The sequence below is a fragment of the Phyllostomus discolor genome, chromosome 9, assembly GCF_004126475.2.
Source record: "Phyllostomus discolor isolate MPI-MPIP mPhyDis1 chromosome 9, mPhyDis1.pri.v3, whole genome shotgun sequence".
NCBI classification, from domain to species: domain Eukaryota; kingdom Metazoa; phylum Chordata; class Mammalia; order Chiroptera; family Phyllostomidae; genus Phyllostomus; species Phyllostomus discolor.
In genome coordinates, this window is record NC_040911.2 from 97,089,831 (window position 1) to 97,115,833 (window position 26,003).

At 45.2% G+C, this 26,003-nt stretch overlaps 1 protein-coding gene across 1 annotated transcript; it reads right to left on the bottom strand.

Annotated features, from left to right (window-relative positions):
* Nucleotides 1–352: 352 nt before the first annotated feature.
* On the bottom strand, nt 353–25,984 carry ZNFX1 (zinc finger NFX1-type containing 1). Its single transcript, XM_028524581.2, has 14 exons — nt 25,603–25,984; nt 23,500–23,603; nt 18,550–20,349; nt 14,943–15,074; nt 13,454–13,602; nt 12,703–12,852; nt 11,099–11,213; nt 9,809–10,059; nt 8,175–8,314; nt 6,806–6,960; nt 6,283–6,428; nt 4,896–5,006; nt 4,479–4,574; nt 353–3,837 (listed from the first exon to the last, which is right to left on the bottom strand). Exons 2-14 carry the CDS (start codon nt 23,558–23,560, stop codon nt 1,396–1,398), a joined length of 5,748 nt encoding a protein of 1,915 aa, XP_028380382.1. The 5' UTR covers nt 23,561–23,603; nt 25,603–25,984; the 3' UTR covers nt 353–1,395.
* Nucleotides 25,985–26,003: the final 19 nt, after the last annotated feature.

The following is a 26,003-nucleotide window of genomic DNA, read 5'->3' on the forward strand; positions in this document are numbered from 1 at the left end:
CACACCTGCATGATGGAATGTGGTTCAGACTCACGTCTGTATGTACTTACAGCAAAATCCCCAACTTAGGTCATCAGGCTAAAAACGCCAAGTGCAGAACTGTATTTTTCTTTCTTAAGGGCGATACATTGCATATGCATAGATTATCTCTGGAAGGACTCACAAAGCTTTAACAAGGTTGCCTCTGGAGAAGCAAACTTCAAGTATATGTACATACCCTTTTGTACACGTTGGGAAAAAAATCTTTACCATGAGTAAAAATGACTCACCAGCTACATGAAAACCCCAAACCACAGAAACAAAACTGCCCCCATCCTCAACCTGTCTCAAGTTGACAAACATGGACCACTGATTTCTTGCAATGTTTTTATTAGCTTTAGAGGCTAAAGTGCATAGTAGACAAAAAAAGGAAATGCGTACATAGGAAAGATATTTTGTCACCAACATTAGAAAGACCTGAGATGCCTAAGTGTTCTAGGAAACGATGGACTGACAGACTGTATGCAGGAGGCAGGCCTGGGGGGCTGGTTTCTGGCATGGGTCTGGGGCCTGCAGAAGCTGTTGGCATGCTAACCCTGCACAGGCAGAAGCTGCAACAGATGGTGTTGGGATAAAGGGTCACGCTTAGGTGCTGCTGATACCAAACATGAGTTTAGTTCCATTCAGGACCCCAGAGAACCAGCACTGCTACTAAACCTTTCCTGTTACATGCAAAGAAACCACTGTCCCAAAGTGCAAGTCGCAGGAAAGGGTGGGGGGATGAGGATCACTCCTTAGTTAGCCCGGGCTTCTTGCATAAGCACCCAGCTGTGGGTAGTCGCATTTTTCTCCATCTCAGTAAATATGTAACTGGGTCAGAGTTAGTGAAGTCTGTCTTATCACATGCCTCATCTGGAGTGAGGGTGCCTGAGAAGGCCAAGAGGGATTCTTGTGCTGGTTGAAAGGATAAGCAGTTCATAAACAACTCCTCGGAGGTGTTTATTAGAATGAAAGTTAGTCTGCAAGTTAAGACCTGGCACTTAGAATGAGTCTTCTTCACTGAGCTTATTTAACATTCTGTCCCCAGAGCAGTGCAAAAAAAAAAAAACACATCTGATGGAGTCAGGACCCAGAGACACCACTGTATAGCCCCAAACCTGCTCCAGGGAGCCTGTCCACTAACTTGCAGGAGAGAAAAAAAGATACATCTGTTAATTTTGTTTTCAGTTCTGGAGGTAAAGTGCTTACTCTAGCGCAGGGGTTAATCTAGAAACAAATGAGGGCAAGCCCTAAAAGTGGATCCTTAAGTAGGTGCTAAGACTAAAAGACAATAAAAAACAAACTTTGATTTCTTCATAAAGGAGCCAACCCCAGCCATACAGCGGTCAGGGCAAAAGGCAGCCGTGTGCCATCTTCCTACATCAACCTGTGGATCTCCTCGAAGTTCATCAGGTTGTTGGCCGTGTCAGACCAGGCAGCATGCTGGGCTCCATCCATCTCAGAAGCAAGCTCGTTGCTCCTTTCCAGAGTATGATTCACGCCCCCGATCACTTCTTTACACTCTGGACATGTGCTCCTCTGCATGGCTCCCCCACAATCGCCAATCACATAGATGTGGCCATTGGGGCACTTGAACCAGTGGCCAAGAGGTAAACCTATGGCTTTGACGATCTGCACACGCTCTCTCTCTGAGATGCCCAGGCCAGAGCAGGGAAGGCTGGCTTTCAGAGCTTCCATTTTTTTCTGCACAAGCTGCTCATCCTTCTGGGTGAACTTACACGTTCCCTCCAGGATTCTGCGGACAATGCAGACCTCTTCTGCTACAGTACCACTCACTTTCCCCTCCGCCATTTTGCAGCGGGTCAGGAGGTCCACCAGGTATGTGAGCCTCTGGATTTCACTTTGGAGGTCATCCAATTCCTGGCTGGTAAAGCTCAAACGCTTCTTGGCTAGCCACTCGTGGACCTGGTTTAGTCGAGTCCTCACTTTGCTTTGTTCCGAGAAATGCACCTTTTTCAGGGAATCCCATAGTCTAGCCAAGTAGTCATAGAAGTTGATGTAATTCTCAACAAGGCCCAGGTCCTTCACTGACAGATTTTTCTGGGCCAGCTTCTCTGTCAACATCAGGACGTCTCCAGGAAGCATCTGGTGGAGGAGACTCTTCCCCTCCAGCAGAACCTTAAGTTTTTCCTGGCTGGTTGCAATTTCCCCTGCAGAGCCCTGGATCTTTTCTTTGACCATTTCAATCTCTTCCAGTCGCTGTTTGATGCTGGTTCCGTATCTCAGGTTTTTACGGATGGGCACCTGGCACATTGGGCAGACTTTCAACCTGATGGCAACTTCATCATCTTTCTGCTCATTCATGTACTGGTCCAAGGCTTGTACCTCAAAGATATGGCTACAGTCTTCTAGTTGTACAAAGCGGGCATCAGGCTCATCTTCAAAGCCAAAGAAGATTTGGGTGACTTCTTCCTGGTGGCAGACACGGCACTTGGTGGGGCACGGCTCCCCACACAAACCAATGCAGGGGTGGCCACAAGCTAGCAGCTTAGTACAAGGCACGTAGCATGGAGGTCGGTTGCAGGGCTCAGAGCAGAGTTTGGTGCACTGGTAATGCTGGCAGCGCCAAACACAGGGTTCCACACACGGGCTGCACAGCTCCCCACACTTCTTCTTGCACTGGCTGTGGACACAGCGGTTCTGACAGGTCCGCTGGCAGGGTGGGCACTCGCCAATGCACGGCTCCTGGCACTTGTGTGAGCAGATGAGCAGGCGCTTGCAGGGCTGCTGACAGCGCTCATGAAAGCGCCCTTCAAAGCAACTGTGGCAGGAGCCAGGGCAACGATGCCCACAGTCCAAGATGGCGCCACACTTGGTGGTGCACTTGACTGGCAGGTCATACTTGAGGTCCTCCACATTACCGCATTTCACCTGTTGACTGTGCCCACACTTGAGTTTCACGGTGACCATTTCTGAACACAACCGCACACAGGACTCACCACACGGGTGGCTGCATCTGTGCCCGCATTTCAGGACTTTGGAGCAAGGTTCTTGACAGCAGAAATCAGACTCAGGCAAGGAACAAGGGACCATCTGTTCATGGCCACACCGAAGAATGACTTTGGGCACCTTCACTTGACAGGGCTGGCATTCCTGGAAGCAAACAAGGGGGCACCGATGTCTGTCTTTGCAGATGACCTTCTGGCACGGCTTCATGCACTGGAACTTCTTGTGCAAGGGGTCATAAGGGTGGCAGGCACGAGTGCAGACATGCCCACAATCCAGTCGGAACTCGCAGGGTAGGTTGCAGCCTCCTTCGGGCACTCTTTGGAAGTCAGACGCTTTGGATACTACAGTGTAGGTATTAGGGTGGTTCTGGCAGCACAGCCGGAGCGTTTGGCCTATTTGATTGTTCTCTCGAAGGGTATGGATGATCTTGCTCCACAAGGGTACCTTGGCCAGCATCTGCATGTTTCCGATGCAGTACATCCCCTTCTTGGCGCGGGACAAGGCCACACAGATGCGGTTAGATATCTGGAGAAAACCCACCTTGCCTTCCTGATTGCTCCGTACTAGCGAGAGGAGGATGATGTCATTCTCTTCCCCTTGGTATTTGTCCACCACATGGACCTTGACATGAGCAAATGTCTCGGCTGGCATGAGTTTGCGCAGGCAGAACAGCTGCCCGGTGTAGGTGGTGAGGATGGTGATCTGGGAGGGCAGGTATTCCTGGCACAGGAAGTACTTGCACAGCTCTACCACAAAGTGAGCCTCATGCTGATTCTGGTGGCTTTTGCCTTCTTGGATTTCCTGTTCAGGAAAGTTGTGTTCTATAAAGTAAAGGTTGGAAGAGACCCCCTAAAAAAGAAAATAAGCGACAAGTTAGAAAGTTCACTCATGGCAGCTTTTTCTTTCTATCGCCACATTCACTGACCACTGACCCTGTTCCGGAGAGACAGAGACATCGAAGGCTTTCTGTATACTCTGTACCACGATCTTTGATTCTGTAGTCACCATGGGCTTTGTTTTGGAGCACTGACAGACAGTGAAATAGGTAAAGAATTTATGTGCATTTTAGTTTTCAAGACACTTGTTTGATACTAGTATTTATGATAGCCACCCACACTCCGACCATTACAGGGCAGGGAATAAGCAGCAGCTATGACGATGAGAGAGGAGCTAACTCATAAGCACTCTGCTGTTCAATCTCACATGTGACGAGGCAGCAGCCATCACTCTCACTGTACAGAAGACCCTAATACTCAGAATTGGTGCATGACTTGCTAAAATGTAACGCAGCTACTAACTGGCAGAGCTGGGACTCAAAACCCAGGTCTATACCATCAAAATTTATATTCCTCCTCTTAAAAACTATTTTTAAAAGGCTGGCTCAATGCCCTTCTGAAAGCCCCTTTTCATCCTAAGGAAAACACAGGCCCCTAGGCCGCTGGCGGCAGCAGCAGACCGGCGGCAGCAGCAGGCGGGTAGGGCAGACTCACCTTAATCTTCTCGTATTTGAGAACAGAGGGATGATTCTCTAGATCCTGGTAAATGTGGGGGGTCAAAAGCCGGGCGATTTCAGGGCGCATGCGGTGCTGAAACAGGACATGTATGTCATCAGAAACACGGGCAGAGAATAAATGCAGTTTTTCTAAAGAACAGGTGGGAAATCTGGGGCGGTAACACTTGGAAACAATAATAGGGAAGAAGGAGAATATAAACGGGCTCCTTCATCCAACACAAACTCAACACGAGCTGATCTTGCTCTGTTTTAAAACAGAAAACAAAATAGTCTGACGGAGTCACTTCATTACTAAACCAGTTTTATTTCCATGAGAACTTTCTCGCTGGCAGTTGGCAGGCTCCCAAGAGCCTTCTCCTAGACATTTTGTAACGACAGAGGCCCAGCTTCTCACCTGGTAATTCAGACGGACAAAGGGAATGTTCACTTTCACTAGCCGTTCAAAGAGGGACACCTCAAGGTTGAAATTCTTGGCCAGATCATACACGTTGGCACTGGGGCGCAGCTGAGAAAAGAAACATGTCTGAGAATTCACTATTGAAAACATAATTCATGTATCCATCCATCCACCTACTCATCCAATATTTTTTAAGTGCCTTCTACGTACAGGTAGTGTTATATGTGCCGAGACATTGCAGATAAAGAGTGACAGGGGCCATGACAATGGCGATGTGACACAGTGCTCAGGGGTGCAGGTTCCTTAGCTACGCCTCTCTGAACAGCGACATGTGAGTTGATGCCAACATGGAAGAAGTTGCCAGTCATTCGAAAAGCCAGCCATGAGGGAGCAGCAAGGACGGGGGTGGTAACACGGTAATCACATGAGACAGTGGTATGAGGTAAAGTCAGAGAAGCAGGCTGAACCCTGGGAATATTGTAGATGACTTTAAGAAACTTGATTTTTTTAATCTTTTTTTTTAAAGATTTTATTTATTTATTTTTAGAGAAGGGAGGGAGGGAGGGAGGGAGAGAGGGAGAGAGAGAGAGAGAGAGAGAGAGAGAGAGAGAGAGAAACATCAATGTGCGATTGCTGGGGGGGTCATGGCCTGCAACCCAGGCATGTACCCTGACTGGGAATCAAACCTGAGACACTTTGATTCGCAGCCCGCACTCAATCCACTAAGCTACGCCAGCCAGGGCTAGAAACTTGATTTTTTTTTAAAAGATTTTATTTCTTTTTAGAGAGGGGGGAAGGGTGAGAGACAGAGAGCGAGAGAAACATTAATGTGTAGTTGCCTCTCACATGCCCCTCACTTGGTACCTGGCTCAAAACCCAGGCATGTACCCTGACTGGGAATCGAACTGGCAACCCTTTGGTTCGCAGGCCAGCACTCAATCCACTGAGCCACACCAGCCAGGGCAGAAGCTTGATTTTTGTACTGAGTGCAATGGGAAACCATTGGAGAGTTTTGAGCTGGAAATGACATGATCTGACTTACCTTTTTGTTGAATTTCATGTTGGCACCTTTATTAAGAATGGATTAGAAGGTGGTAAAATGGAAGCAGGAGGACAAGAAACATGGTATTTCAACAGTCCACTTAAAAGGCCATGGTGGATAAGAAAAATAGTAGAGGGAACAGATGAAATGGATGATGCTACTTCTAAAACACACCCCAAATCTAAGAGCACCTACGCTTAGATTGAACATAGAAGGTAAAGGAAAGAGTAATCAAAGAAAGCCATTAATAGGCCTAAGAACTGCTGAAGCAGAGAGGCCAGGGTCTTCCTGACTGATTCTACCCCCAGACAGCAAGCCCATATTCAGGGGCTCCAGCCCTACCTGTTGGTGGTCCCCAATCAGAATGAGGTGCTGGCACGCTTTGCTCAATGTGGCGATGGTGTGGGCCTCGAGGACTTCGGCAGCTTCTTCCACAATGACAATCCGAGGCTCCACTTTCTGCAAAATCTGGCGATATTTGGCAGCACCTCAAGTCAAGAGAGAAGAGGCTCCTCTGAGACGATGTACTGGACCCACCAGGCCACTGGGCTTCTGGGTGTGTGACAACTGAGCCCCTCACATCCCCCCAGGGCTACGGCGACTACTGAGCGAGAGGACAAGTGCTGCTGGATGCTCACCAGAGCATCACACCCGTGTCAGTCATCACTGGGGCTCCAAACGCAACAAGCAGGTGGATTTCACCAACACTTCCCTACATACAGCTTGCTTGCTTCCAATAGCTTTTCATGGTATTTTCCCCTAACCTACTAAAGAAGCTTCACTTTACCTGTCCTTCATCATCTGAGAGGAACGTGGCACCAGGAGTGAATGGCTGGAGCAGGTAAATTGACTTATGTTTTCTTACCTGTGGTTGTCATTCCTATGACCTGGGCATCTTTCAGAATGTGCAGGTCTTCCTGGAGTCTCAGCTCAGCCAGTCTCTCTGCTGATGCGCGGTACTGATGCTCATGGCTGAGGATCTTTCGGCGGGTGTCAGCCTGGTACCTCTGAAGCCAAAGCCTGAAGAATATGAAGAGCCAGGTAGAGGGAGCCACGAGCTCTTTGAGAAGGCAGAAGAACCCCCTTCATTGTGCCCTGTGTGTGAAGTGAAACCTAGACCGCTGAGGAGCTTACAAGCCACAGAGAAAAAGAAAGACCTGGATGTGCAGGGACCCAAGAGTCTAAAATGTCCAACAAAAACATGTGGAGAGACATGTGTTTAAGAGGTGAAGACTTAAAAGAGGGGGTAGGATAAAGAATAGAGGTTAAATATTGGAAACAGAGTAAGAGACTTCAAAAGCTTAAAGAAGAGCCCTGGCTAGTGTTGCTCAGTGGACTGAGCACCGGCCTGTGAACTAAACGGTTGCTGGTTCAATTCCCAGTCAGGGCATATGCCTGGGTTGCCGGCCAGGTCCCCAGTTGGGGGTACATGAGAGGCGACCACACACTGATGTTTCTCTCCCTTTTTCTCTAAAACTAGATAAATAACTTAAAAAAAAAAAAAGGCTCAAGAAGAATTTCTTCAAATTCTTCCCGCCCATCCCTGGCTGAGTCTTCTTCCCTTCCTGATTCCCCAGAGTCTTCTTTTATAAGTAAAACAGATCATGTCACTACTGTGCCGTAAAATCTTCCAATTGGCTTTTCGGTGCTCTTCAGATAAAACCCTTGGTCCTCACCTTAGCCCTTTGAGGCCTTGCACTGTCTGGCCCCTGCCCACCTCTCTGAGTTGACTTTGCATTTCTCTGAGCCACAGCCATTCTAGCTGCCTCTTTCACTTTCTCAAACAGGTATGCTCCCTCTCATCTCAGGGCCTTTACCTAGGAGGTCCCCCGAATCTCCTCTTCCTTCCTTACTGGCCTTACAATTATCTACTCCTCTTTCAGAGCTTGCCTCCAATGTCTTTTTCCTGGATACCCTCCCACAGACCAGCTCAGATACGCATTAATATTACTAGCACTCCTTGCTTTTTTCTTAGTGTTTATGCCCATTTGCAACATCTTATTTGTGGAATTTACTAATTTGTCTGCTTGGATAGACTCTAAACTCCATGAGGAGGTACAGCCAAGTGTCTTTTATCCCATGGCTGCACTCCCCAGCAGTCAGCTCAATGGAGTGGCTCAATCTATCATTAGTTAACGTTGAAGGTCTGGGGGGTTGTATTCTAGGAACAGAAAAGGAACCTCCCGCGGAAATTCCATGGGCTAGCTGGGGGAGGTGGGTGTTGGGCATAGTACCTATAAAGCTGCCAGCGAGAATTCAGATCCAGCTGCCAAACATCCTGGATTTCATTGGCCTCGGCCTCAGTCATGGTGTTCAGTTTGCGAAGCTCATCCTTTACTTTGTTCTTCATTTTCTTTTTCTGGTTACGCTGCATCTGTTGACATCAATACCAGCCAGGGTCACCATATGAGCAGAGGTGGGCCCTGTTTTAAGCCCCAGATGAGGGCCATGGCAGATAAGAAAAGGGGCTGCTGCCTCTGAAGAACTTCTTTAAGTGTCTCACACTTTCTTAACAGATATTCCATTACCAAGTAGCTAAATGGAGCTCTGGGGCCAGTGTACCCGGATTCAAAGCCCCATCTACCTCTTATTAGTTGTGGGGCCTGGAGTGAGTTACTGAGCCTCTGTGCCTCAGCATCCCTTCTATAAAGCAAGAACACTAATAGTACCTCTTCATAAGATTGCTAGATTGACTCAAGGGGTAAATACATGGAAAGCCCTTACAATAGTGCTGGCACCACTTATCACTGAGTATCTTTTGACCACAGTGTGTTTCTCATTCCTGAAACATGTGTCACAAAAGTATAGAGGTGAGTCTCTCTTTCTGAATTCCATATAGGGCCTGCTAAAATGGTCTTAACACCATCACATCGTGATAGTATGTTTAACAAGTGGATTAAAGGCACCATTTTGGAGAAGGTGCTCTCCCCTGGATGTGTCACTAAACCTGAGGCCATGAACCATTAAAACAATTGACATGGGAGACAAATGTCACAATATTATGGACCTTGCTCCACTCCAAAACCAAAAAATTCCTCCTGAGGCCACGTGGCAGAAATCCCTGTTTCAAAGTATTGGGATCGTGACTCCACCCATCACTTAGAATGACGTTGAATTGAACTAAGAGATCAGGTTCAAAGCCATCAGACTGGTAAAAATTGCATCCAAAGTTACCTCGAGAGTCCCTTAAGTAAACAGTGGGGTCCAAAAAAATGATATTTTGAGTGTCTAGTCCTCCATCATCATAGTAATGCACGGTGCACTCTGAGGACCTCTGAGTCCTAACCAAGGAAGGAGCGAAGGGAAAGTCTGTATGTAGCCACGTGTGTGCTCACATTATTCTGGCTTTAAGAGAAACATCAAATTCTAGGGTGAGTGAAGCATCCCGTCCAGCCGGTATGGCTTGCTTCTTTCCCTTTTACTTGAATCCTCTAAAATCTTAATGCATGTTTAGACTTGTTTTCTAGTTGGTGGAAGGTTAATATCCATGGAAGCACCAAGCACTAAGACTATAAGCATTTGATCTGACACTCATGTACTGCATTTTTCTCAAAGTTAAAGGGAAGCACTTGGCTACCTGATTCCTGTCTTTCTAAATTGGCATTTCTTGCCAGGGCCCCTCTGAAGGGCCGTAATTTTTATACTCTTGAAAATGAGACTCATCCTTATATACTGGGGTCTGGTTGTAGATGCGTAAATGCAGCTCATTGTGATGATGAGGTGAAAACACCGCAACAAACGTGGGTGATAAAGCCTGCAGCCCTGGTCAGAACTGAGGCTCTCGGGCCTATTTCAGGGCAGTCTACCCGCCCACCAGGCGGAACTCCCATTCCCCATTCTGTTAAGGCTTTGCGGGAAGCGAGTTTACCTCCCACTCTCCTTCAGCTTGCTCCTGCCCAGCTGCTGTCCCGGGGCCTTCGTTTCCTAGCCTCATGGCCAGAAGCACGTGAGCCAATTCCTGGATTGCCCCATTCTCTTCCTTCTTCCGCCGCCGGGGCCTCACTACCTCTTCCTCCTCAATCACCCGGTCTGCTTGAATCAGGTCGGCCTCCTCTGCGATCTCAATCAGAGAACCTTCCTCTTCCCCTTCTTCCTCCTCCTCCTCCCCTTCTGCCTGGGCTAAGAGAGGAGAACAGGTAGGACAGAAATGAGGACTCTTGAAGCCAAAGGATGAAAGAGGGCACTGACAAAGAGCTAGGGGATGGAGACAGGTTTCCTTATACACCTTTTTGTTACAATTTTGTATCACTCACTGCTCCCTTAAAAATTTTTTTTACCATATACAGGGCGGGGAAAAATCTTTACCATACACAGTTGTTCATACTGAAAATAATACAATGACTAGTACATAATAATACAAGAATAAACTGTGTTTCACATACTCATAACTGTAAATCTACTTTTGCCCTACCCTGTATATAATGTATATTATCTCTAAATAACACATTGTCTAGTCTTGACTTTTTGGAGCTCTACATAACTGAAATCATATTGTATATACAGTGTCTGGCAGAAGTAACGCCTGCTTGAGTGTGGTTGGTAGGGTAATAATATGTGTGTAATAATTTATAGTTTTCACTTGAACATGTTACCTAAAATGTCACAGGTGTGCTTGAGTTGCCTTTTTCATTCAGCATGTTGAGATTCATGTATGTTGCCATATATCCTATAATTCATTTTCACTATTGTACAGTATTTCATTATCTGAATAGATTATAATCGATCCATCCATTATACAAATGTTGATAGATATTTGAGGCCTTTCTGTTTTTCTATTATCATAAAGTGGTTGTGCCAATTGCTATTCCCACTAGCAGTTAAGTGTATCAAAGATGCTACTGCTTTGCATTCTTATCAGTGTGGAGTTATATACAACCTTTTAATTTTCGCCAATCTGGTGGATGCACAACAGTACCTCATTTTGGTTTTAATTCCTCTAGCTTCTAATGAGCACCTCTCATATGTTTATTGACCATTAGGATTTCCTATTTTGTAATGTTCCTATTAAAAAGTATTTTATCTATTTTCCTATTAATCAATTACTTGTCTTTTCTGATTCATTAATGCTCTTTACAGATCCTGGGTATTTTAAGTTCTGCTCTTCTGGTTTATATATTCCACTTTAGAATGCGATTCTAGGTAGACATGCACTTCTTACCTATATTTTCAGGTCCCGCTGGAGCCACGCTTTGGGTGAAAGAAATGACACCCAGACCCAGCCATTCCAGCACCATGGAATGCTTCCAGCTTTGGAAAAAACCCCATTCACCATCCTGAGGAAGGAAGAAGGATCAGTCATGAGAATTCTATGATAACCGGTGTGAAGGAAAAAGTCTTTTTTTTTAAACAGTTTTTTTAAAAAGATTTTATTTATTTATTTTTTTAGAGAGGGAAGGGAGGGAAAGAGAGAGAGAGAGAAACATCAATGTGCAGTTGCTGGGGGCCATGGCCTGCAACCCAGGCATGTGCCCTGACTGGGAATCGAACCTGTGACACTTTGGTTTGCAGCCCGTGCTCAATCCACTGAGCTATGCCAGCCAGGGAACGGAAAAAGTCTTCTTGACAAATCAAAAGCAATTCCCTTAAAATTTAGTGGCCGCAAATTGGCAACCCTTGGGCAAGTGGATCATTTAATATGACTTGCATAGATTTGTTAAATTTTTTTTTCTTTGATTGATACAGAAAGAGGGGAAGAGAGGGAGAAAGAAAGGGAGAGAAACACTGATATAAGAAACAATGATCAGCTGCTTCTTCCACGTGCCCCAACTGGGGACTGGACCTGTAACCCAGGCATGTGCCCTGACTGGGAAATAAACTGGCAACCTTCTGGTTTGCAGGATGACACCCAGCCAACTGAGCTACACCCGTCAGGGCTTGCATATACTTTTAAAAATAAAAATTTCCTGCCTCTCTTGACAAAACCAGGAGCTTTGGCAGCAAAGAGGCTGCATTCCTAAATGGCAACAAATAGCTAGAAGTGAGTTGCTGCCCCGCCTTTGCCTACTTTGCCACAGTTCTCTCTACTTCCTCAAGTCTCACATCTAGCCCGCTTCAGTCATTTTTTACAGAGCCTAACTGACCTCCTTTGGCTTTTGGGTTAATTACCCTGAAATTCGCCAATCCGATACAACAGGGTATTACTTCCCCAGGTTCCTGGCCAGTCACTTCACAGAGGTTGTATTAGTTGCTTTTCATATGTTTTTTGAAGGCAGGCATTATTATTATCCTTTGTGAGTGCTGAGGGATAGGAGGATCACATCGGCCCAAGCCACACAATCAGTCTGCGTGACTTAGGTCTGTTGATGCCAGACTCTCTATACATGCCAGGTTGTCCTGTTACAACATTTCATTTAACAAGTACTTATAGCACACTTACAAATATTAACCTGTCTATCCAAATAATCCTGTAAGAATTAAGTCGATCTGTTAGAAACTCCACTTTTGCAAGTCACAATTTCAAACACTGGCAATTTCATATGGTTCAACTTAATGTTGTTATTATCTCCAGGGTATAAATAAGGAAATAGGCACAGAAAAATCAAGTAACTTGCCCAGAGCAAAATCAGGATTTCAGTCCAGAAGGCTAGCTCCAGAGTCTTGTTCCTGACTAGTATACTCAGCTGCTCTCAGGAAACGGAACTTCTAACATCATGTCAGCGTCAGTTACCAAACAGCTAATGCTTTGGAGCGCTGCTTTTGCTGAAGGCTCCTTCCAAGTGCCGAGTCAAGACAGATGCTGGCGCCCCGCAGGACGACCCCTACCTGTATTGGCCCATTCATCAGGCTTTTCCAGTGCTGGGAGGAAATGTACTTCTCCAGGTGCTGTTCCCGTACTACGCCAACCATGGTGCACTCCAGAGTCTGGGCCCCTCGACGCAGCTCTTGCTCTGACTCCTTCATCTGTGTCATGATCTGCTTAGAACAGTGATAAAGAAGTGATCAGGAGGTATCCTCACCCCCCAAACTCAGTCCCTGCCTTGAGGGAAAACAAAGCTGAGACAGGGACAGCAAGAATGGGGAATAAACCAATTTTCCAAAGCACATTACTGTAGTCTTAAAACCAAAAGTTTACTATCTAAAATGTCTAAAAGACTCCAACCAATCAACAAGGAAAGAAACAATACTATAGAAAAACAGGTCAAGGATCCTGTGGTGGAGACGTCTCTCTTTCTCCCTCAGTAGTAACTTGGAATCGGGGTTGGCTTATGGCTGCTCAGCTGGAAGACGGTCAACAGGCTGTAAGCAGAAGTGCTGTGGGTGGTTTGGAGGGGTCAGCCCAAGGTTCTGGCAGGAGCTGGGAAAGGGCAGCGTGCCTTTTGTCCGTTCTCCACCGTGGATTACGAAGGCAACGGCCACACCACAGGGTTAGCAGAACGCAGTGCTGGAATGAACCTGCGTCCTTCGGAGCCTTGCGGAGCTTCCCTGTCTACCTTGGACTGCCTCCCCAGAAAGCCAATGCCATCTGGTTTAGCCACCCCTTGAGCGACCACCAATACCCGCAGCCCGGACTCACGTTCATGTAGGCCCTCTGCAGGTGCATGGGGAGGCTGCGGCGAAATTCCCGCTTGTTCCTCAGCTCCCTCAGGGTGAACTGCTTCAGTATTTCACTGCTGCTCCTGCCACCCACCCTCACGATGCTGGTCTTCTGACACCTGTAGATACCTGCGGGGGAAAGCGGAGCACAGCAGAGCTGAGAGCAGCTAGGCCGGGTTCTCTCGGGGGAGAGCTGCATGTGTTTGGGGCATTGTGTCAGCTGGTCCCTGAGGGGACAAACTGGTGCTCACAGGACATCTACCCTATTAACGAGCAATACGGCCCCAGAAATGCTATGACCTGCAGAGCAGTAAAGTATGGTGCTTAAGAGCACAGGCTTTAAAATCAGATTATTGAGGACCCAACTAATTGGCTCCACAACTTACTGCCATGTAACCTGGGGCATGTTACTCAACTTGACCTTCAGTTTCTTCATCTGCGATTTGAAAACTACTATTTTCCTCATAGGACTACAGTCTGAATGAACTAGAGACTAACTTTATAGCTCCTAGGTAGGGCCTGGCATAAAATAAGTAAGCTCTTAGGGAATGTTCTCTATTATTCACTCTACATACTATATTTATGGATTCCTTTAATGTGCCAGACATGTGCTAGGCTCTGAAGGTAGAGCTGTGAAAACACAGACTCAGTTTCTAATTTGTTCTCATGTCCCACAGTCTGGCAGAGAATATACACGTTAAACAATTTACCACTGTAGTGAAAATGCAGTTAAGTACTATAAATACATGATGCGGCAAGTATGGAACTGGAGGCCTTACCTAGTTTGGATGAGGTAGGGATCTAATTCTTGAGGATCTAATATTTGAATTGAGACTCCAAGAATAAGGAAGATTTAATCTAGGTGGAAGGAGGATATAGAAGAATGGAAAATAATATTCTAAGCAAAAGGAAAATCACACACTTTTTCATTCATTAATGTAATCAGTATTTTTTCAGTGCCTAGTATGTGCCGGGATCTGTGAATACAGCAAGAAACAGGACCAATAATCTTCATGGTATTTATAGTCTAGGGTCCGGCTACATAAAAATAAATTGTTACATATGTGTTAAGTCTCTGAAGGAAAAATACAAAAGGAGACTTAACTCTGGCCTAGGGCAATATTAAAGTGCACGTGAAGAGATATTTAAGGTGAAATCTGAGGAATGAATAGAGTTGGAACCAGCCAGGCTGGATGTGGTCAAGATGGACAGAGAGGTAGAGAGAAAAAGTGCATTCTAGGCAGGGGACACAGCATGGACCAAGATAGAAGCTGAGGAATTCAAGGCACTGAAGACAATGGGAAGGGGTGGGAGATGAGATTCAGAGTTAGGGTGGTACAGGCAGCATGTAGCTTTACAAGTCATGGTGAGAACTGTGGCCTTTTATTCAAAGAGCAATAGAAAGCTACTGAAGTTGCTAATGGTTCAACTATCAATGTTTTGTTAGAGAACAATTTTGCATACATTACCTTCCAAAAACTGGTCCAAAGCATGATTAGTATAACATACGACCAAGATGGGGAACTTCTGGTGGCTAATTTGCCAAACAGGGTAATTGGTTAGAAGGGCCTGAACAATTTTTAGACCCACATAGGTTTTGCCTATGAAAAAGAAAAAAGGAGAGTTAGAAAAATTAAGAGACTTACTAAAAGTAGTTATAGAAAATTCTTATTTTCAGCCATCAGTGCATGTACAGGCAAACGTAACCACGCAGAGTTTTCCTTCTTTTCTTTCTCTTCCTTTCATACAAATAGCAGCAGGCTACTTTTACTGATCTACATCTTGCTTTTTTCACTTAAAGAATCCTCCCTTCTTGTTTTTCACAGCTGTAAGGTGGTTTTTTGGCATTTCCTATTGATGGATATACCATTTGACTACGACTTACCCACACAATGGCATATAATAAAGTGACACAAACAAGAGGGAAATGCTACTATGTACAAGTGTGAAAGGAGCAAAACAACATGCAGAAGAGTGTTTCTAGCACAGTGGGTTAAAAAATGGGAAGTTAAATTTAAGTATGTATTTTTGCTCGAATATTCGTAAGAAAAACTCTGGAAAGACACACAGGAAGATGACATCGCTTGCTTTAGAGAAGGGAACTGAGTGAGAAGGTAGAAGAAAGGAGACATGGACTTAAAAATTTTTTTGAACCATTTTTTTATTGAAACACAAAATTAAAATTAGTAATGAGCCAACAAGAATAAGTTTCTATGGCATATTTTTGGTCACAAAATCATCACCAAACTTCTAAGTAAAGACCTCAAATATTCATAATATAATTCTGAGAGATTTTGCTAATCTCTCAGATTAGTAAAAACTGATGATCAGGGGGAAAAAGAAAGAATGAAAACATAATACAATAATGCTGGAAAGAATGCAAGGAAATGGCCCTGGCTGGTGTAGCTCAGTGGACTGAGTGCCTGCCAGTGAACCAAAGGGTTGCCAGTTCGATTCCCAGTCAGGACACATGCCTGGATTATAGGCCAGGTCCCCAGTGGGGGATGCGCAAGAGGCAACCACATATTGATGTTTCTCTCCCTCTCTCCCACCCTACCCCTCTGTCTAAAAATAAATATGAGTGGGGGGAGTGGTGGGGAGAAAATGCAGACAACTGTAACTGAACAACAACGAAGAATTTAAATAAATAAATAAATAAATAAATACAATCTAAAAAAAAAAAAAAAAAAGAATGTAAGGAAATACAAGCATATTCACTTTGGTGAGAGTACAAACTGGTGCATTTTTTAAAACCCTCAAAACATCACTTTAATCATGCGTATTTTTCCATCATGTAGGTATTTATTAGAAAGAATTTTCCATCTGTTGCATTCATTTTTTATCATGAGTTGCCATTACTTTATCTGTTTTTTAAAGACCTCTTCCTGTTTTGTTATTTTTGTATATCCTTTTGGGAGGCTAATTTAGTAGTATCCGGTGTAACTATTAATGTGAATTCCCACTTGAAGAAAAAAAATTACAAGAAATAATAAGCAGAGTACCCAATGATACACACATGCACAGATACAGACATACGGGTACTTATTATAGCACTGATGTAATAACAAAAAATGTGTGTGTGTGTATACATATATATATATGGTACATTCATATCCTATAGTGAAGGCAGGCATACTAAAAGGAGTGAGGTACATTTCTAAATGTAACTGTAGCATAAAGAATGTAAAAATGTTCATAACATGTATAATTTATATATCTATATACAAATTATATTTATATATAGATAAGGATATCTATATATATCTATAAATTATAGACCAATAAAAGAGCATGATTCCATTTTTGTTATTAAAAATAGAAAAAGTGTAATATATGTATGTAAACATATAAATACACATATAAATACAAAGAAATATCAGTGCTAATCTTGGAGAGCATCTTAAAAGATACATATCAAACAGCTAATAAGTAGTTATTATCCCAGAGTAGGCTTAGACAATGGCACATGGGCAGAAGGGTACAGGGAGGTATATTTTCACGAGAAGCAAGTAGAGGGGAGCCAGAACTCTAGAGCCAAAATGCCTGGGTTCAAGACCTAGGTGTGTCACTTACCATCCATGTGAGCTTCAACACATTATTCAGATTCTTTGCCTTAGTCTTCTCATGTGTAAAATTGAAAGTTTCTGCCTCACAGTTATTGTGAGGATGAATGAGTTCACATATGTATGGTGTGTAAAACAGAACTTAGCACATAGTACTATTATTATATATAGTAAGTCCTCAATGTTGTTCATCGGTTCTTGGAAACTGAATCTTTAAGCAAAATGACATATAACAAAGTCAATTTTCCCACAGGCTGATTGACAGAAACGAGAGTAAGTTTCTATGGCATATTTCTGGTCACAAGATCATCACCAAACTTCTAAATAAAGACCTCAAATATTCCTAATATTAAACACTGAAATAAATGTGAACTATACACACACACTTGAGAAAGATGAACAAAAACAAGTAAGAAAATTCTTTTCCAACCCACTTCTCCCAGTTCAGGGTCAAGGACGGCTGGAGTTGATCCTGGCAGCTCAAGGTACAAGGCGGGGCCCACCCTGGACAGGACGCCCTTCCACCCCAGGGCGCACGCACGCACTCACGCAGACCAGGACGGTGCAGACACATCAGTGCACCTCCCGTGCACCCACATCTGTGGGGCGTGGGAGGGAATGGGAGTCCCTGGGGAAAACCCACACGGACGTGGGGAGACCGTGCAGACCCCACAGACAGGGGCCCTGGATGGGAACTCATTTTTTTTACTGATCAATGTTATTTAAAAAATGACGGTGAATGAAATAACATTATTCCAGGACCCGCTGCACTTGATGTTACTTAATTAAAAGGAATTTAAAAAACAAACTAATATATATAACCTTTGACGAAGCAGAGGTAATCTTCTGAAGTTTGTCCCCTAGCAGTCTTCTCTAACCTTGTGATTTTGGTTTATTACTATGCATTACCAATGGGTCACCACTGAAAAACCAACATAAGCAGCAACTTTATAAACAAGTTCGATGCCCATTTCCTGGGAATGTTTCTTTTCTTCTTTTTTTTAAACAGTAATTTTTAAAAAAAAATTTTTAAAGACTTTATTTGTTTATTTTTAGAGAGGGAAGGGAGGGAGAAAGAGAGAGAGAGAGAGAAACATCAATGTGCGGTTGCTGGGGGTCATGGCCTGCAACCCAGGCATGTACCCTGACTGGGAATCGAACCTGCGACACTTTGGTTCACAGCCCGCGCTCAATCCACTGAGCTACGCCAGCCAGGGCGGAATGTTTCTTTCTTTCTTTCTTTCTTTTTTAATTGAATTTATTGGTGTGGCATTAGTTAATAAAATTACATAGGCTTCAAGTGTACAATTTATAATATGCCACCTGTATATCGTATTGTGTGTTTACCACCCCAAGTCTCCTTCCATCATCATTTATCCTCTCTACACCCTCTTCTACCTCCCCCACCTCATCATGGGAATGTTTCTAATTGAGAGATTCTAGAAATCTACAGTCAAGCGTCCCTTCCCTATCTCCTAAGGCAGATGACATGTGCTCAGAAAAATTCTCCTACCTGTTCCAGGAGGTCCTTGAATAACAGCCAATTCTCTTGTGAGAGCAAACTGCAAAGCTTCCATCTGGGAGTCATCCAGCTTCAGGACTTCTTTGGAGGGCCACTGGCTGGGGTCTAAGACATTAACTCTAGAATACCTCAAGCCGTCCTTCAGAGATTCCTTGGTGGCTGAGGGATTATTTATCAAGGGAGTGAAATCGTACCTGCCTCCCATTACCAAGTACCTTGGCTCCCTCACATGAGTGTCACATTCCACAATGTTTCTCTGGAAAGGGACGTCTTCCTCCTGGATCTCCTGGAGTCCTTCCAGGACATGCCTATAGGCCTCAAAGTATGCGGTTGTCTCCACCATGAGGAACGAGTCAGAGGGATGGACCTCCGCTAGCAGTTCCTGGCTCTGCTCATTGAAGCAAAGCTGGACAAATCCCTGACGGAGATCCTCTTGCTCTCGGTTAGACACTGTGGCAAAAAGAAATGTCTCAAAATTGTCCTTGGACATGCACACCAAGGACCCATAGAGCAATCGCTTGGAATTCTGCCAGCGAACATTCTTCAGTGGTTTTGTGTCAAAACGCACCTTATAGACGATGCCTGACGATGAACACACGGGGGTGATAATCCTGGTATCAAAGTAGATTCGGATGTCATCGAACTTTCTCTTCCTCAGGCCTTGGTCTTCAAAGCTCTGGAGAAGTTCCAAAATGCCTTCCCGCAGGGGTCTGACAAAATCTTCTCGCAGCAGTCGAAAGTGGGTATCCAGATAGACAGCAGTGCTCTCGTATTTTTCAGCAATGATGTTGGGGCGAAGGAACGGCTTCTCATCCAAGTGCACTTCATTGTAGGTAGGGTAAATGGGCATAGTCCGGTAGCTCTCAACATGGTCTTCCGCCTTAGTCTGTACTAAAGTGTAGGTGTCCTCTCTTAAAGTGCCCTCTCGCCTCTTTTCCTGCAAGTGTTCGATGATGGTCTGCACCTTTTCCAGGTTCTTCTCAGTCTCCTCTTCTATGTCAACACCAGAGGCTCTCAAAGCATTAAGAGAATGTGGCAAGAGGGAAATGAGCATGGAAGTCTCCTGCATAGAGCTGGCAGGGAAGACACTTACAAGCTCCTGGAGGAGGCAGATGATGTTGCTAATGTGTTCCGGATACCGGTTTCGAGTATCGGCAGAGGGTTCAGTGATCATCCCTACCACGTAATTTGGAAGGCATACTTTGAGGAATTTTGAGTTCTTTAATATGCCCAGGACATGAAGAATGCTCTGGCGATCCATTTTGGAACTACAAGCCTTCCGAAGAACCTGACAAATGAGCTCAAGGAGGTTGGGTTTCATAAAAGAATGAGACAGAAGCTCCTTCAGCCCTAAACTTGAGGCAAGTGTGATGACCACCTCAGAGGGGTCTTTTTGCAGAAGACTTTCTAGGAACTTGTAGCCCAGTTTCTTCACCTGCTGTGGCTGTCCTGCAGGCTTTTGGTAGGGGGGCCGCCGCTGCTGGAAGTTTTCATCAGGCCATGGTGGTCTGCGGTTCCTTCCCTCCTGATTGCCATTTCTCTGCCTGGTGTCATTCTCCTGACCTTGTCTTTGGCCTCTCGGCTCATCATTGGCATGTCCCCCACGGTTCCTCCTTTCTGGATGTGGGTTCCTTCCCATTGCTGCAAACCTTTCTTCTCTTTGCCAGTAAGGAACAGGATGGTTGTCGGCCCTAGGATGCCTTCCCAGCAGGTTGGCTCCTCCTCTGAGAACATTGGCTGGTGGATTATTGGCCTGATTTCTAGCTCTTGGTAATTCACCATCAATAGGCCCTAAACACAACAGGAATATCGGGTAAGCACAAAAATCAAAGTGCAAGGAAATCTAGTAGGATGACAATGAACATGTTTTCATTTTCCAAAACAACCAAACCAAGGAGCTAAGGTTTTATTTCGAGAGAACTAAGGTTTTCTACCAAGCCACATAGTAAATGAAAAACCAATTACTATGTTGCTGTATATATTACAAAAATACTGTTGCTTTGACTGGTGTGGCTTAGTGGATTGGGTGTTGTCACACAAACCAAAAGGTTGCCGGTTTGATTCCATGTTGGGGCATATGCCTGGGTTGTGGGCCAGGTCCCGAGACGAGGGTGGCCAAGAGGCAACCAAAAGATGTTTCTCTCCCTCTCTTTCTCCCTCTCTCCAAAAATAAATAAATAAAATCTTTAAAATATATAGTTTTTTTTCAGAGGGTACAAACAGGAAAATGAATAAACATTTTTGGGTGTCTAATACATGCTAGAGAATAAATGCTTGTAGTGTATCACTTAATCCTCACAAGCTCGAGGATTATTTCAGAGGGTCAGAAAGATCAGCTTGCCCTGACTGGTGTGGCTCAGTGGATTGAGTGTGGGCCTGTGGCCCAAAGGGTCACTGGTTCAATACCCAGTCAGGGCACATGTCTGGGTTTGCAGGCCAAGTACCCAGTAGGGATACACAATATGCAACCACACATTGATGTTTCTCTCACTCTTTCTTTCCTCTTTCCGTTCTGTCTAAAAATAAATAAATAAAACCTTAAAAAAATATATCAGCTCATTGTTTGTAGTTTCTTGCTAGTACCAAACAATAGGCAGTGTTATGAGTTTCAGGGCCAAAAAGAACGGATTCAAATGTTGATCTGGGCACTTCCTCACTGTATTACCTTGGCTAAATTGTATAATTTCTCTAAGCTTCAGTATATGGGTTGTTGTAAAGATTAAATGTTTATGGCCCTGACTGGTAAAGCTCAGTGGATTGAGCACGGGCTGCGAACCAAAGGGTTGCTGGTTCGATTCCCAGTCAGGGCACATGCCTGGGTTGCAGGCCAGGTCCCCAGTGGGGGCCACGTGAGAGGCAACCACACATTGATGTTTCGCTTCTTCTTTCTCCCTCCCTTCCTCTCTCTCTAAAAATAAATGAAAACCTTTAAAAAAAAGATTAAATGTTTATGAGATCCTTAGTATAGTGTAGCACCTGACATATAAAAGCTCTCATTAATGTAGTTATTACTAGTAGCACTAATAATAACTTTCTATTGGCCTACCCTATTGATTTTTAGAGCCACTGGTTCTGCCATTAAACAATTACATCACAGGCAACAAAGGCATCAAGTGGGACAAAACTATACAGGGCAATGTTTCTTAAATTTTGCCCAGAGAGCAAAGGGGGACGTGGAGTTTCCTTTACTAAGATGTCTTTGAGCTAACCAACATCTGTGTAAAGGAAACTGAAAAACGAAACTCAAGGGTTCTTCCTTTCTGCAGTACGAGTTCATGCACATAGTATTTATCTATTATCAACATTCGGGAGAGAAAGGATGTGTGCGTGGGGGCCGGGGGGTGGGTGGGTGGTGGTGATACACCCAGGACACACATGAAAGCTAACACCACGCAGTAGATGAAGCCACACTTGTCTTCCTTGACCTGCCACACATTTCATAAGTGATCTTGGCCCACAAACTCATGCCCAGTTTTTTCCACCTTCCTTTCCTCTAAAAATGATTCTGGGGCTGATCCAACTAGCAGAATGACTTGGAGATTTTAGAAACAAGCAAACAAAAAAATAAGACTGTATACAATAATTTGATGATAAAAATACCACAAAAATTTCAAACACACACCATACTCAAAATGATCATTCCACTTAATGCTAAGTCTACTTATATAGATTTTTCCTTGTTTTGCATTTTTAAAAAATATTGTTTACTTATTTTTAGAGAGAGGGGAAGGGAGGGAGAGAAACATCAGTGTGTAGTTGCCTCTCACGTGGCCCCCACTGGTGACCTGGCCCACAACCCAGGCAGCATGTGCTCTGACTGGGAACCAAACTGGCAACCCTTTGGTTTGTAGACTGGCACTCAATTCACTGAGCCACACCAGCCGAGACTTGTTCTGCATTTTTTAGAGAAAATTTTAATGTGAACCATATAGGAGCATTTGGTAAAATATAAATACTGTATACTACTGAACTTTAAATTTTTATAATTAGTACTTTCAAATTCCCAAGATATCAGAAAAAAAGTCCTATTTCTAATATTCTGATCTGGTGAGAAAACTACACATTTTGGAAGAACGAAAAACTGATTATTTCTCATTCTTTTCAACATTCATACAACTCATAAAATAAAATTTTACAGTTCTTCATCACTTGTTCCATAGCTAAACTCAGATGACGTATTGAAAACGTAGGGAAAAGGGAAAATCCATTTGGTTGTTTGTTTTAGAAAGTTCTTAGCAAACGAAACAATCGCTCACTGTAGTAGAGTAATGCTTTTGGAGCTAACTTTGCTTTGATGGCTAAGACTCTAGACACATGTTATCAAATACAAAGCCACTATGTACGCGTGGCTACTAAGCATCTTAAATGTGATTAATCTGAATTAGAATGTGTAAAACACACAGAATTTTGAAGACTTAATACGGAAAAAAGTTAAATATCTCATTAAAATTTTCTATATTAATAAAGTCTTAAAATAATACTTGATATGGTAAATAAACACATTAAAATTATTAAAGTACTATTATAATACTACATTCATTTATAGTAAGATATTTAAATATGTTGGCTTAAATAAGTACTAAATCATTCAATTTTATTAAATTAAAAAAATGGATTTTACCTGTTTCTTTGTGCTTTTTTAAACAATGCTACTGGAAAATTTTTAAATTATATTTCTGGCTTTTATGATGTTTCTCCTGGACAGTGCTGCTCTAACCAGAGCATTACTTCCATTTCTGACACCTCATCACTATCTTTGTTGAAGTGCACCCACCCATCAGTTCTCTTGGGGGAAAGCAGGGGGCTGCTTTTTCAGAGTCAATCATACTGGAGCCAAGAAAGAAGCCATTCTTTACTTGAGAGATGCAGCCAATCGTAGGCAGGCCTGCTCCTTCACCCGGAGCCCAGTTTCCTTCCCATCAGCTGGAAAACCTTGCTCACCTCTGTGGTTGTTATGGGGATTCCTGGGCCTGGCATCCGGACAAGGTCTTCTGTCCTCCATCTCTGAGTCACTCGAATTCCTCCACCTTAAATTGCCCGGAAATCTTGAAAGGAATTAATGCTCTTGAAACATAGCATCTAGCAGAAAAAACCCAAACGGCAGTAAGTCAATCCTGCCAGTACATCTTAATGATTTGTTAACCAAGAGTTAAACACAGATTTTAATCGTGGACAGTGTTCAACTCCGAACACTCAACTATGATATATAAAAACATTAAATTCACAATTTAGGTGACTTCAGGGGGGCAAACCCCCCCTTCTCTTTAGCCCTGCACTTTCTTCGGGCAGAGGAAGTGTCATTTATTCCCATTCAAAACTGCTGTTTGTTTTATGCCTTTAGCCAAATCACCTAAACTGCTGTTAGGTTTCAGTTTCCTTTCTATAAAGCAGATAAACATGGTTGCCAGGACATGTTTATCTGTCCTGGCAACAGTTTGTCAGGACAGAGAGAAGTACATTTCTGTTAATCCAAAAACTATGCACACACCACCCCGTTCGGCATTTATACTATAGAGCACTCTATAGCTTACAGTACCCTACAGTTTGTAAATAATTATTTAGTAGAGCTCCCTTATGCTACTCTTTGGAATGCAGCCAAACTAAGTTCTCCATTCTAGCAAATCAAAACAAAGAAAATCATATGTTTCAACAATCAGGAGGCTTAGTATCTGGGGCTGCTTTTTCCTCCATCAGCTACAAATCTGCAGTTCTTCCCCTCTCCTCCTTCCACCTAGGTTTTTGGAGGAAGAGAAGCCCCTTTAAGGGAACTTCCCAACACAGCGCATACACACCTGCGGGCTAGGGCGAAGGGAAAGTGGGTGGCTCCGAGTCCTCAGCAAGGGGATTTTTGAGACTGTCCTTCTCACCAAGTTTTTACATATTCGTGGTTGGAAACTGGGAACAGATTTGGCATTATATGAGGAGTAGCTTTTATCCTCATCAGAAAAAAAGACTCCCTTTCCTTCCCACTGGCAAAATTTTAGGTGACTCTCCCCCTTCGTGGTATCAAACCCCGCTTTCTTGGCTCAGGTTCAATATTGAGTTGTTTGGTTTATTTATATATTTTTCATGAAAAAAAAAATTCCCAGGGAAAGATTTCTTCTTCCCCCCTGGGAAACAAAAACGAAAACAAAAACACCACCACCTACAGCAGAAACTCAGAAGTTTTCTGAGATGCAAGGAAGGAAAGAGAAAGGCGAGGCACGGGAGGGGCAGAAAGCAGCAGGAAACGCTGGGACAAAAGCAGACCACAGAGGGTTTCTCTGGGGACCAGGGCCCGAAGGGCAGGGAGCAGAAAGCCACTGACGGCCAGGCTGGTGCGGGGACCACAGAGGAGGCGAGCGGGGTGGGACCACGGAGGCCGAGACCGGCAGCCGGGGCTGGGTGTCGGGAGAAGTCTCCCGGGTCCCAAGAGGGTACGACAAAGGCTGGCGGCGCCGCCGGCCCCCAGGAGCCCCCCGGGGCCTGGCGGGGACCCCAGGGGGTCAGGGAGAGCCGGGGCTGCGTGGAGGAGCGAAGAAGGCGCTACAGCCAGGCCGAAGCGGGGAGTGGGAGCAGCGGTGGGGCGAGCTGAAGGGGTCGGGGGCCTCGGGAAGGCGGGGGGCGGGCGGTGCTGCAGAGGTGATGGAGGACCTGGAAACCGGGGTGGGGAGAGCAGGTATGGAGGGTGCTTCGTAGAAACCGCGCGATGGCCGGGGTGAGGACAGAGAAGCGGGGGGCGGGGGGGTGCTGAAGCAGAAAGTGAGGGTAGAGACGGGGGCGGCAGGCAGAGGTGGGGAGGGAGGGAGGGCTCCCTCCGGGCGGACAATGGAGGCGCTGCGCGCAGAGGGGGTGAAGCTGGGGGCCGAGGTGGCGCAGAGGCGGGGGATGGAGAGGATGGGGGAGTCGAGGGGGCGCCGAGCAGAGGGCACGGGTACCCCGAGGTGGAAGATGCGGGCGCGGAGAAAGACGGAAGTCAGAGGCAGTGAGAAGGTAAAGTGATGAAAGTGACAGGTGCCGGGGAGGGTGGCGGGGGCGCGGGGGCGTGGGGCGGGGGTCACTCACCGGGCTCCGGCGCGTCCTCTCGCCGCCGCCGCCGCCCGCTACTGGAGTTCGGGTCCCAGCAGGTCTGCGGTTCCGCCCAGAGCCGCGCACTTTCGCTTTCCTTTCCTTTCGGTTTCCAAACACTGGGCGGGAGGGGCGGGAGGGGAGAGCAGGCCGGGCCCGCGGACGCGAGGACAGAGAAGGAGGGGCCCTGGCGCCGCTGGCTCCCCCGCCCTCAGACCCCGCAGGAGCGGGCAGGCGTCGCCTCAGCTTCCCGCGGCGGCTCGGGCGGGCCAGGCTGAGGGGAGGGGGCTGCGGGAGGCCGGTGAACAGCGCCCCAGGCCGCTGCAAGCCTCCGCCGGCCCCCAAAGTGGGGAAACTCGACGGAATTCTTGGTGCGTGTGAAGCGCGACATGGCGGCC